The following is a 13,010-nucleotide window of genomic DNA, read 5'->3' as shown; positions in this document are numbered from 1 at the left end:
ATCAATAAAATAACAAACCTTTTAAATATTGGCATGTAAAGTTAGGTTTCTGAAGGGTAGTCAAAAAAGTGACTGAACCCCTACTCACTGTATTTCAAGCTCAATACCTTGCTTATCAGTTGGCTTCTCCCAAACTGGAAAAAATATTGAAAAGGGACAAAATATACATATGCTTACAATGAGCTCAGATACTGTATCAAACAGACAAACTGCTCATTACAAATATGCTAATGACTTAAATAAGAAACAACGCACACAAAATGGAACAATTTAATTTTATACAAGGATAACAGAAAAAATGCCTGGGGTCATTAAGAGAGTAAAATAAAGTTTTGGGACAATTTGACAGTGTTTTATTCCTTACTTTAATAATAATAATAATTAAAAAGTCCAGTACGAACATGGCTTGAAATCAACGGATGAAGACTTAGAAAAATAACTGGTTAGCAGATAATGGAAAGGAATTAATCACACTTGATGGTAAGTTTAACCTTAAATATCAGTGGTATTAAAAAGTTATAATCTAATTAAATGAGACAGATTTTCTCAATGGTAGGGTAAAATGATTTCTAACAACCTACTGGCTTTTCATTATCAGCTGCTAATAAGTTACCAATTGGAAGGAATGTGTCAGGTTTTCCATTTAATTTCCCAGCAGCAAACAATGCTCATACATTAAGTAGGTGTGATTTGCTACCCATAGTAGCATGCAAGTATTTGTATAAGGAAAAAGGGAATGGTATTCTGTGACCCCCTTGCAGTACCATAATCAAAGCACCAAGGGCCATGTATTAAAATATGAACCCATTAAAATAAATATGACAGGATAATACCTTCCCCATAGGGTCATATGAGTGCCTTTTCATTAGACATACTCTGTAAGTCTCAAGGCACTTAAGGGGTTAAGACGCAATGCATGCACTAGTTCCCGTTATGTAATGTTAAGTCACATGATTTGGAATACACCAGTGTTATGACACAGAAATAAGTTGTGCCATCAGTTCAGAGAAATGCTGTTTATATTTTACAAGATGCTGGTAAGTGGACATTATGCAGCTACTGCTGGGTTAACACAGATTCCAGCTTTCCTCTCATAACCAGCTGGTCTCTAATAGGGGTGAAGAGCAAAGTGTGCTGCATCAGTAGGCAGTGTCTCTATCTAATATTGGCAATATTGCTGATGTTTTTAAAAACAAAAGTGAGGATCCGTACACCGTAAATAAATCTAGCACTGGAAGAGACCATGGCTTAGTGTAGATTTTTGTTTTGTTTTTAAAAGACGCAGTTGTATACCAGAGTGAAATAATTCCAAGCCTTGTTTGTAGCAATTCAACCAGAAGGGGAGTATATGGCACTACAATGAGATATCATAAGTTACCCTGAACACACTCAGTTCTTTCAATTTATGGTTTGTTCGGAGCAAAGCATGAAAATAATGAAGTCTTCAAACACATGTAAGTAATAGAGTTTTAGAGATTGATTTTTGTTTCAACATAAAGTGCAACAGTGCTGAAGTTTTCAAAGTCCTTTGTCAATTCTTCATTGTTCTCCGACACCATTTCCTGCAAGCAGAGTTATGGCACAATGAATGCTGCCAGTTTATTACAGAGGACAGGATACTTCAATATGGATCCTAGCCCTTTTGCTCTTATTTATGCAGCGATGTCTTTAAAGGTTTAACAAATCCTTCTTCATACACCTTCAAAATAGCTTCACAAACAAATCTGTATTGACTCTGAAAAGAAAGTTGATGAAGTTAATTGAAAAAGAAACATAATTTAATCATATAAGTTAGAGATAGAAAAGGTCTCTTAGGTCACCCATCCTATCTTGAAAGGACAGAATTGTGCCTCATCAAAAGCAGCCGTCTGGTAATTGTACCTTTATTGAGGAGTAGGGAGTCACTCCAACCCCATGGATTAACTAGTCTTAGGTTTTCCTACCTCTAAACCTTAAGAAATATTGTACCAAAACTACCTTGCCTTTTCCCCTTTACATTAATTTTGACATATTAGTTGCTCATATCTCTCAAACTTTTAGAATGAGAAACCAGTGCTTTATGTCATCAAAAGCTTGAATCCTGGCTTCTTAATAAAGCATTTTATTTTCAATTCTAGCAGTTCTTGAGATACAAGTTACTAAAACCATGTCTCAACAAAAAAAAGCAAAATACCTTAGAGCGGATCATAAAATACAGCCACTATCTTGCAAAGTGCCACAGATATAAATGACAGGTTTCAGAGCAACAGCCGTGTTAGTCTGTATTCGCAAAAAGAAAAGGAGTACTTGTGGCACCTTAGAGACTACCCAATTTATTTGAGCATAAGCTTTCGTGAGCTACAGCTCACTTCATCGGATGCATACTGTGGAAAGTGTAGAAGATCTTTTTATACACACAATACAAAAAGATCTTCTATGCTTTCCACAGTAAACATCCGATGAAGTGAGCTGTAGCTCACGAAAGCTTATGCTCAAATAAATTGGTTAGTTTCTAAGGTGCCACAAGTACTCCTTTTCTTTTTACAGATATAAATGATCGCTGTATAACAATATACAAAAACTCCTCACTCAAAGTCGTCCTGATTAACATTGTTTCATTGCTGATCAATTAGGGAACATGCTCAATTAAAGCTGTGCAATGCTCCCTTCTAATGTCGTTTGGCAGCCACCTGCTTTGTCCACTGCTTGCAGGAACAGCAGCCCCTTGCAGCTAGCTGGTGGGTGGTTGGAACCAGGTTGTAGCCCCCCTATCAGCTCTCCTAAGTTCCCTGTGCAGCAGCTGCTCAGCAGGCTATCAACTGCCAGCAGTTCAGCTGTCCCTCCCCCCACCGCCATGTGCTGCTCCTGCCCTCTGCCTTGGAGCTGCTCCCCGAGACTCCTGTTTGCTGTGGGGGGGAGGGGAAAAAGAGGAGGGCTAATATCAGGGTGTCCCACTCCCCCCTGCTCCTGCACCCCGCTTACCCATCTTCCATAGAGCAGGGGGACACAGGGACAGAGAGAGCTACAGTCCAGTCTCAGCTTGCTGATCTAATTAACAAGGCAGTGTACTTCTGACCCCACTCTTCATACTTAAAGGGGAAATGCGCATCTCTATCTCTCAAACACAAATATCCCACCCTCTGACTCCTCCACCTCAACCAAGCTTCAGTCATCGATCACTGTGTACCAGTATTAAATTGTTTGTTTAAAACTATATAATATAGTCTTTTGTTTGGTGAAAAAAATTTCCCCTGGAACCTAAGCCCCTCATTTACATTAAGTCTTATGGAGAAATTGGATTTGCTTAACGTCGCATTTTTCAGGAACATAACTAAAATGTTAAGTGAGGAGTTACTGTATACCACTGGAAAGGTAGTATTTGTACCTCTCCAATGACTTAAATCAGCTTTTTCTAGCCCTGGTTATTGAACAGGTCATAGATCTTAAACAAACACCAGTCACATAGGTTTAGAATTTTAATTATTTATTGTATCATTACATGTGTATCAGTATAGTTAGATTTACATATATTAGAATAAATATTTTTCTTGAAGATTTCGCTAGAAAATTGACACTTCTCAGTTCTTTTCACTTATGACATGGAAAGCATGAACGTGGCATAATGCCACCTTGTGGAAAGTGCATGCATCAATCTAGAAGTGCAAAGGCAGGAGGAAGTATTGTAGTCTAAAGAGACATGATGACATGCAGAGTTTAGGGAGTCCCTGAGTCAAACACTGAATCTGGTTTAGTCTGTTACACTGGTGCTGTAATAGTCAAAGAAATGAATTTCACTGAAATTTTGCCTTATGTCTATTAAGCTCAACTCTGAACAGCTGTCAGATGGACTCTGACTCCAAGACAAATGAAAGTTCTTAAACAGATTCTAAACCGTTTCCCAAACAAAAATTACCTTAAAATAGAATTACGGTAGAGAATACAAATCAGTAATTTAGGCTAAAGTACATTACAGGGATGTTCCAATTATCCCCAAACCAAGCATTATAAACCTAGGAAAACTCCAAACATGCTAAAAAAAACCATGTGGAAACACAGAGTTAAGGCACCCAAAAAACCTGATGACAGGTGTCCTCTCGTGATCCTTTGAAGTATTTTACAATCCCAGATTAGATTAAACTGCTTTTTAAAGACACATTACATTTCTTCTACTTGTTCCTTTCTATTGTGTCACTACAGGGCAGAGTTAAAGTTGCTTTTTGTATTGCCAGAGCAGAATTACACAGCTGGATTGTATCACCCAGCTTCCCCCTAATTCATCTCCTCCAATTTCCTTCTGCTTCTTGAAATTCTTTCCATTTCCCTTCACACATACTCCAGTACCTTGTTCCTTCCTGTCACCCTCCCTTCCCACATCTCTAGTTTCACCTTCCTATTCTCTCCATTCATTGAGCAGGTCTGGTGCAAAGGATAGCTTTTGAAAAGAAATATTGAGAATTAACAGTGATTTTTGCCATTTATTTTCATTATTAAAAAAGTATGTCTGTCAGCAGAAGCTGCTGCAGAGAAACTCATGAAGAATCACTCTTTCAAAATCCCTGAGATATCTTATTGTGCTCAGTGGACCAAGGCCATAGCCGCTCTCAGTTAAGCTGCCCTCTTTCAAAATATCCAGCACCTCTTACTGTCTTCAGCGAGAATGAAACCGCTGTGTAATATTAGATTACTTTTCTACAATGTAGCCAGAATGATACTTACAGGTGTTTGGATCATCATGGCCCTTTGATCTCTCATTGTTCTCACAATATCTAATGGATAAACAGGCTGATTGCACTCAATGAGACACATTGCTGTTTCCATAGTGATAAGAACCCCTGTACGTCCAATTCCGGCACTGGAAAAGAAAAAATGTGTCATTTCATTAACCCTCTTCAAACACTCTTTTTTAAAAATGATATACTCCTAAAATGTAAAAAAAATTTAACACTGAAATCTTCACTATCTAAATATACCCAAGAGAGATCTATAATTATTACAATGAGGGTTACTGATGATATTCTACTATAAGAGCAGTATTTGTGCTCTGTCCTTCCTGGATATAAAAATGCTGTGGAATATTTTCAAAGCATTGGATTGATCTCTTACCCTTCTGAATAAGTTTGCATTTTGCAATCTCCACACATTTCTTTATCCTCCTAGAATATGAAACCTGAAGAATTTCAAGATATTTTTCTGCAGTATAACCAAGCAATCTATTTTTAGGGGTTCCCAAACTCCCAATTGCTGGAGAGCTATTCAGCTCACCATGGGAGCTGAAGTGCCCTGCACTGCATAGCATTCAATATCATCTTGCTGTGAACAAAAAAAGACAAGTTACCTGTTCCGTGACTGGTGCTCTCTGAGATACACTGCTCATCTCCATTCCAAATTAGGTGTGTATCCTTGCCACATGCACCGCTGCCGGAAGTTTTTCCAACAGCAGTATCCATAGGGTAGTGGCGTCTGCATGGTGCGGTGTAAGGGGAGCTGCCGGCTCCCCCCACCCTCAGTTCCTTCTTGCCGGAAACTCCGACAGTGGGAAAGGAGGGCGTGTTGGGGAATGGACATGATCAACATCCCGAAGAACACTAGTTACAGAACAGGAAACTGTCTTTTCTTCTTTGAGTGCTTGCCCATGTCCATTCCACATTAAATGACTCCAAGCAGTTCACAACTGCGCAGATTGTAATACAGCTCTGCCGAACCCAGCATCATCTCTGGCCTGCTGAGTGATGGCATAATGAGATGTGAATGTGTGGACTGAGGACGACATCACAGCTCTACAGATGTCCTGGATCGGGATGTGCACCAGGAAGGCCACCGTAGATGCCTGCGCTCTAGTTGAATGGGCCCTGACGATCGGCAATGGCAGGACCTTTGCTAGCTCATAACCGGTCTTTATGCAAGAGATGAGCCAGTTGGAAATCCTCTGTGAAGAAACTGGAAGGCCCTTCATCCTATCCGCTGTAGCGATGAAGAGCTGGGTCGATTTATGGAAAGGCTTGGTAAAGCTCCAAGTAAAAAGCCAAGACCCTTTGGACGTCTGGCAAATGCAGACTCCTCTCCTCAGCAGTCTTGTGTGGCTTGGGACAGAACACTGCTAGGAATATGTCCTGGCTCATGTGGAAGGAAGATACTACCTTCAGCAGGAAGGCTGGGGGGGTAGGGCTGCAGCTGGTCTTTGTCCTTATAACACACTGTGTAAAGAGGTTTCAGAGTAACAGCCGTGTTAGTCTGTATTCGCAAAAAGAAAAGGAGAACTTGTGGCACCTTAGAGACTAACCAATTTATTTGAGCATGAACTTTTGTGCTCAAAGCTCATGCTCAAATAAATTGGTTAGTCTCTAAGGTGCCACAAGTACTCCTTTTCTTTTCACACTGTGTAAAGCGGTTCCAAGGTCAAGGACTTAATCTCTGAGACTTGTCTCCCCGAAGTCACTGCCACCAGGAAAGCGACCTTCCAGGAGGAAGTAGGAAAGGGAGCAGGAGCCCAGCAGCTGGAAAAGCGGGCCGGTGAGCCTAGAGAGGACCATGTTAAGGTCCCACTGGGGGACAGGAGCCCGTACCTGCAGGTAAAACCTCTCGAGGCCCCTCAGAAACCTGACAGTCATGTCATGAGACAAGACCGTCTGACCTTGGATAGACTGGTGGAATGCGGAGATGGCTGCAAGGTGCACTCTGATGGAAAAATGCGCCAGACCCTGGTTTCTGAACTGTAGTAAGTAGTCCAAGGTGGACTGCACTGAAGAACGCGAGGAAGAAATGCCACACTCTGATGTCCAGCAGGAAAACCTCGTCCACTTGGCCAGGTAAGTTAGTCTCGTGGATGGCTTCCTACTTCCCAGGAGGACCTGCTGGACCTCCTCCAAGCAGGTACGCGCCTCCGAATTCAACCACAGAGCATCCACGCTGAGAGGTGTAGAGTCTCGAGGTCGGGGTGTAGGAGCCGACGGTGATCCTGTGACAGTAGGTCTGGATGGTAGGGAAGGGACCAGGGAGGGTCCACCACCCTGTTCATGAGCGTGCCGAACCAGTGTTGGCGAGGCCACGCAGGGGCAATCACAATAACCTGTGCTTTGTTCCTCTTGATCTTTACTAGGACCCAGCTGACCAGAGGGAATACATACATCAGATCCTCAGCCCACGACAAGAGGAAGGCATCGGAGAGGGAGCTCTTGCTCAGGCCCTGCCAGGAGCAAAACAGATGGCACTTTCTGTTTTGCCTGGTGGCAAACAGATCTACTTGGGGAGTTCCCCACCTCTGGAGGATCATGCAGGCCACCTCCGGGTGGAGCGACCACTCGTGGTAAGAGGAGAAGTCCCTGCTGAGGTGATCTGCTTGGGCATTCCTGATGCATCGGAGGTGACCAGCTTCCAGATGGATGCCATGGCTGATGCAGAAGTCCCAGAGACAGAGAGCCTCTTGGCAGAGAGCCAACGAGCGCGCTCCTCCTTGCTTGTTGATGTAGAACATCGAGGATGTATTGTCTGTCAGGACTCTCACCACTTTGCCCAAGAGGTGTGGCAGGAAGACACCGCAGGCCAGCCATACATTTCTGAGCTCCTTGATGTTTATGTGTAACGCTGCCTCCTCCGGGGTCCACATCCCCCAGGTCTGGAGATGTCCAAGGTGCACCCCCCAACTGAGGTCTGAAGCATCTGACACTAGCTCAACAGATGGTGGGATGTTGAACAGGACTCGTTCCAGGACCTTCTCGCGATCAGTCTATCACTGCAGAGAGGTGACAACTGCCAGGGGAATGGCGACAATTTTCTCCAGGTGGTCCCTGGATTGGGAATAGTGTTGGATCATATTAAAGAAGTTCTGTATTAAAATCACAAATGAGTTTGATTCCCCAGAGTTTAAATTCCAGGGTATTACTAATTAAGAGGTCTCTTGGTTTTTGGTACTGTTTCTCTCCCTCTATGTGTGAAACTTGCAAGCTGCTAATTGTGTTAGTACATTCTAAGACAGAGTCTGTTCTCAAAGCAATTCACAGAGAGAGAGACTCAAAGCAATACTCTAACAACAGAAACAGCACCCAGAGACTCCCCGCCCTTTTGTTGTATTAACAATTGTGATTAAAATAGAGATAGAGGATGTATGTGGATGGATGCTTGGTGTGGATAATAACTGAATGATCAGGGAGGTGCAGCGAGGTGCCAGCCTAAGAATCCAGTGTCCATCGGCTGAAGAAGGCGTCAAGTGGAAATAATCAGAGGATCCCCCCCGGTGGGCAGACTGGAATCCACCCAACAGCCTCAAGGATGGGAGAACCAAAGAACAAGATAAAATCTTGGAGCCGTCAGGAATGTGCTATCTGCTGATTGATTCAGCAACAGCATGATGAAGCAATTCCCATAGACTGGCATAGGAAGAAATTCCTATAAAAATAGACTCTAAAAAGTGAGAACTTTGGGGTCTGATTCTGCAAACCAACTTCCAGGAGCATCAGATGAGCATCTGACAAGGCCCTGCTCCCTCCTCATGTCCAGGCCACCTGGCCAGTGGCTTGGCATGAGCAACTCTAAGGCTGGTAACTATGATAACAACCTTGCAGAACCTGTATGTGTGTGGGTGTGTGTTTGTATGAATGAATGTGTGAATAAATATGAGATTGAATGGAATGTTATAACTATAACTAACTGCTTACTATGATTCTTTCTGTATTTACAATAAATGTGGTATTTTGCCTTTTCCCTTTAATAAGATCCTGCTGGTTTTTATTTTATTGGTACAACATTTTGGTGGAGAATTGCGAAAGGGGGAATATTGGTAAAAAACCTCAGTTATTGTAAATATTGGTGTGCACACCGCCAGCTCTAGTGAGCTAGGCATTTCTATTAGGTTAACCAGACCTGCTGGCCTCCGAGAAGGTAGCAGGGGACCTGCTGGCCTCCGAGAAGGTAGCAGGAAAAACAGATTAAACCAGACCTGCTGGCCTCCGAGAAGGTAGCAGGGGACCTGCTGGCCTCTGAGAAGGTAGCAGGAAAAACAGATTAAACCAGACCTGCTGGCCTCCGAGAAGGTAGCAGGGGACCTGCTGGCCTCCGAGAAGGTAGCAGGGAAGAACAGGTTAACCGGACCTGCTGGCCTCCGAGAAGGTAGCAGGGAGAAACAGGTTAACCAGACCTGCTGGCCTCCGAGAAGGTAGCAGGGAGAAACAGGTTAACCAGACCTGCTGGCCTCCGAGAAGGTAGCAGGGAGAAATAGGTTAACTGGACCTGCTGGCCTCTGGGAAGGTAGCAGGGGACCTGCTGGCCTCCGGGAAGGTAGCAGGGGAAAAACGCATAGATTAAGCTATGATTTCAGAATCTAGGCTGTGTCACTTGCTAAGTAATACCAGAGTGACAAAGAGATTGAAATATCCATGTTAAGATGTTTAAAAGAAAACAGGGTAAGCCAGTACTAGAGGGAGGAATGGAGTCAGAAGGAACTCCAATCTCACCTTTTGTTAAAGAAATTACACCTTTTAAACAAATCCTTCAAAAATTTGGGCACAGTCCTTGGACTAAACAAGGCCTAGCTGATGTCTGCACTATTTCGGACCTAGAGGATAGATTGGCTCAGTATATCCTCATATACAAACCTTCTAGTGCTGCCAAAAGAGATGCAGCAGCAATTTGGTTGTTGTGGGAGGCATGTAAGGATTCTTCCCTCCGCTTGTCTTCATGTAAAGAGGAAAAGGCACAAATGGAAAAGGGAGCAGACAATTGGAAGGTGCTGGCTACAAATATCCAAAGCCAGCTGAAAATAGTGAAAGAGGCACTCCAGGAATACAAAAAGAGTGAAAAAGTTAACTCTGCAGAGGCTGGAGGGACGCAGGTAAAGGGGGAGAAGGCCCTATGTACGGCACCCCCAGGCATAATTACAAAGAGAAAAGAGAGTAAAAAAAAAAAAAAAAAGTTAACTCTGCAGAGGCTGGAGGGAATTAAGCAGTTAAACTTTGTATTTCACCCAAACAACTTTTAACCGAAAATGTTAAAAAGGAAAAGTGTTAGAGAAAGAGCATTCTTGGTTTCTTTGCAGCCATTCTGAAAGAAAAATGGGCCCTTTTCCAAAGGAATGTCTGTAAATTAGCCAGGCAAAAATAAACTGATTAAAATCATTTGACTGGACAATTTAGTCAAATTTGCTAAAAGAACATAAGAGGGTTCTATTGGAACTTAACTGCCTCAAATGTATAAAGGGAATGTAAGATGTAAAAAACAGAGCAGTGTGGAAGGGATGTTAAGGAAAAGAAAATGTGTATGTATCTGTCTGTGTGTGTGTAAATATGTAAAGTTCTAAGGACCAGTTAGTTTTGTTTTTGTTTTAAATAATGCCACTAAAAATCCATTTGACTCTTTAATTCAAAGTTGCAAAACTGACAGACCTTTTTGCTAGACACAGGTAATTAGTGTTGTTTGGCTTTGGGATTTGGCATTTAACCCTTAAAAGGTAACTCAATGCTTTACAAAATTTAAAATGTTTTTAAGTTGTGGCTGCAGCAGGGCAGTCAAAATCAGGAGAATATAAAAAAAAAAAAATTGGGGATTCTTTTTGTTTGTTTTTTGTTTGTTTGTTTGTTTTTGTAACAAAATAGCAGATGAGAGTTGTAGTAAAAAAAAAAATTAAAAAAGACAGTGCCTCTCTGAAGCAACAGCAGGGGTGAGGTGCACAAAACAAAAAGAAGCAATGTTAGAAACACTGAGTCTTAAAATGGCTCTGAGTAATCAGACTGTCACTTTGATAAAGGTACATGAAAACTCTGTAAGCAAAAAAAGAAATAGTGACACCTTATGTAAAAATGGATCTGGATAATGTTATAGAAGTTAAACTATGGAAGGAATGTGCATTTGCCCCAGAACATGTGCAGGGTATATTGTAGAAGGGGCAAAAGAAATGCAAACATACCATGCTACTTAATTAAAATGCTATTAGGGCTCCAAAGGGAGCCACAATAGGTTGGGTTTTCTTTTTCAGATTGCTGTGTGTTTTGGAAGCAGAAGTTAAAAGTAATCAAAACTCTGGTGAAAGTTGATTGTGTCCCTTTTAAGATAGAGTCTCTGAGCTGCTGATGGCTTTAAATCCAAAAGCAGGAAGTTTCTGTGAAAATGCAAATTACCTAAATGATAAAGGAAGGAAAGAACTAGCAGCACAAAGGAGCTGCAGATAAAGGACATACCTGGTCAGCAAACAAATTGTCTAAATAAAAGGCATGGGATAACAAGATAATTTTAATACATTTAATGATAATAAGTATCCCTGTAACAACGTATAGTGTGTATGATTTTTGGAAAAATCCTTTAAGGTCGTATGGTAATGATGCTTCTCAGTTATTACCTGTAAATACAACTTAAAGCTTAACACAGCAGGAAAAACATTATAAACTTGGTCTGCTGTATAAGAAGGAAAACTCAGGGATTTAATGACTAAACAGTGGGATAATTTCCCCATAACCCTTAAAAGATAAAAGCCATTGAAACCTGGCCTGCCTATAGAACAAAAACAGGAAAATATGGGGGCAATTTCTCTGTTTTGCTTGCAATCAGCAAGGGTATTTGTAAAAGAAATATTTTAAGCAATAATCTGCCACCCCAAAAGGGGTAGAAACATGTTCTTTTTGTCTTTCAGAAAATCAGGAAAAGCTGCCAGCTGAAAAGCAACCCAATACCACGAATCTACTGTCACAATAGAAATTGTGTTCTGTGTTCTATGTTTTGTCTTGTGTTTTGTGTTGTTGCTAGCACTGTTGTGTGTTTAAAAAAAAAATACTGAAGACCTGCAGGAACTTAAAAATAAATTAAGCTTTCTGTCCCAGCTACAGGACAGCCTGATACAAAAACAAGTACATGCCAAAGTAGACTTGGTCCAAATTGGTCTGGGTAACCTAAAAGGCCAATGGAATCTTTAGTAATGGCTTAATACTACCACATGGCTTATCCATAAGAAAAAAAAATATTAGAAATAGGAAACTACACAGGCATAGCTATGGGATGCACTGAAATGCAGATACTTGCACTAGCTACTTTGGAACACAAAATGTTCTGGGTCATATTGGGAAATATTAAGGGTTTGATGCATTTGTTAAAAAAGAAAGAGATAATTGTTTGACACTTATCAATATGAATGGATGCAATATGTTTCTAGTATTGTAAACCAGACTTGTTAATGGGAGAAATTGTTGTCAAAATTGCACACCAACAGTCCCTGGAGGCAAAGGTATTGAAGGTTAACCCACTCCCCATATTACACATGGGATCCTTTTGGCTACCCTGGACCTTGAGCCAGTGGGCTGGGGAGGGAGGGAAGCTATTGGACACTAGAGGTTGTACCGAATGGACTCCTCAAAAGTGGGTGTGCCTCACCTTGCCTGTTGCCCCAGAACCTTGTAGTAAAGATACATCACTAGGATCATGTATGTGGCATGAATTGGAATCACAAACTCAAATTGCCTCACAGTACTTTCTCTTGAATAGGCTACATAGAAAGTGACACTGACGATTATAAATCTTAGTGTCAAAAGGGGGATTATGTTGGATCATATTAAAGAAGTTCTGTATTAAAATCACAAATGAGTTTGATTCCCCAGAGTTTAAATTCCAGGGTATTACTAATTAAGAGGTCTCTTGGTTTTTGGTGCTGTTTCTCTCCCTCTATGTGTGAAACTTGCAAGCTGCTAATTGTGTTAGTACATTCTAAGACCGAGTCTGTTCTCAAAGCAATTCACAGAGAGAGAGACTCAAAGCAATACTCTAACAACAGAAACAGCACCCAGAGACTCCCCACCCTTTTGTTGTATTAACAATTGTGATTAAAATAGAGATAGAGGATGTATGTGGATGGATGCTTGGTGTGGATAATAACTGAATGATCAGGGAGGTGCAGCGAGGTGCCAGCCTAAGAATCCAGTGTCCATCGGCTGAAGAAGGCGTCAAGTGGAAATAATCAGAGGATCCCCCCCGGTGGGCAGACTGGAATCCACCCAACAGCCTCAAGGATGGGAGAACCAAAGAACAAGATAACATCTTGGAGCCGTCAGGAATGTGCT

The 13,010-nt window shown here is 41.6% G+C and overlaps 1 protein-coding gene across 1 annotated transcript in view; it reads right to left on the bottom strand.

Moving 5' to 3' along the window:
- Positions 1-399: 399 nt before the first annotated feature.
- PTPN4 (protein tyrosine phosphatase non-receptor type 4) overlaps positions 400-13,010 on the bottom strand; it is a 226,146-nt gene continuing 213,535 nt past the window's right edge. The window contains exons 26-27 of the mRNA XM_084643654.1: positions 4,696-4,831; positions 400-1,735 (exon numbers count right to left, since the gene is read on the bottom strand). Coding sequence (XP_084499780.1) covers positions 1,649-1,735; positions 4,696-4,831 — 223 coding nt within the window. The 3' untranslated portion in view covers positions 400-1,648. The remainder of the gene's footprint in view (positions 1,736-4,695; positions 4,832-13,010) is intronic.

This window comes from Lepidochelys olivacea, assembly GCF_965140295.1.
Source record: "Lepidochelys olivacea isolate rLepOli2 genome assembly, chromosome: 11".
Classification (NCBI taxonomy): domain Eukaryota; kingdom Metazoa; phylum Chordata; order Testudines; family Cheloniidae; genus Lepidochelys; species Lepidochelys olivacea.
The sequence above is the reverse complement of the archived record's forward strand: the minus strand, read 5'-3'. Positions and strand labels throughout refer to the sequence as shown.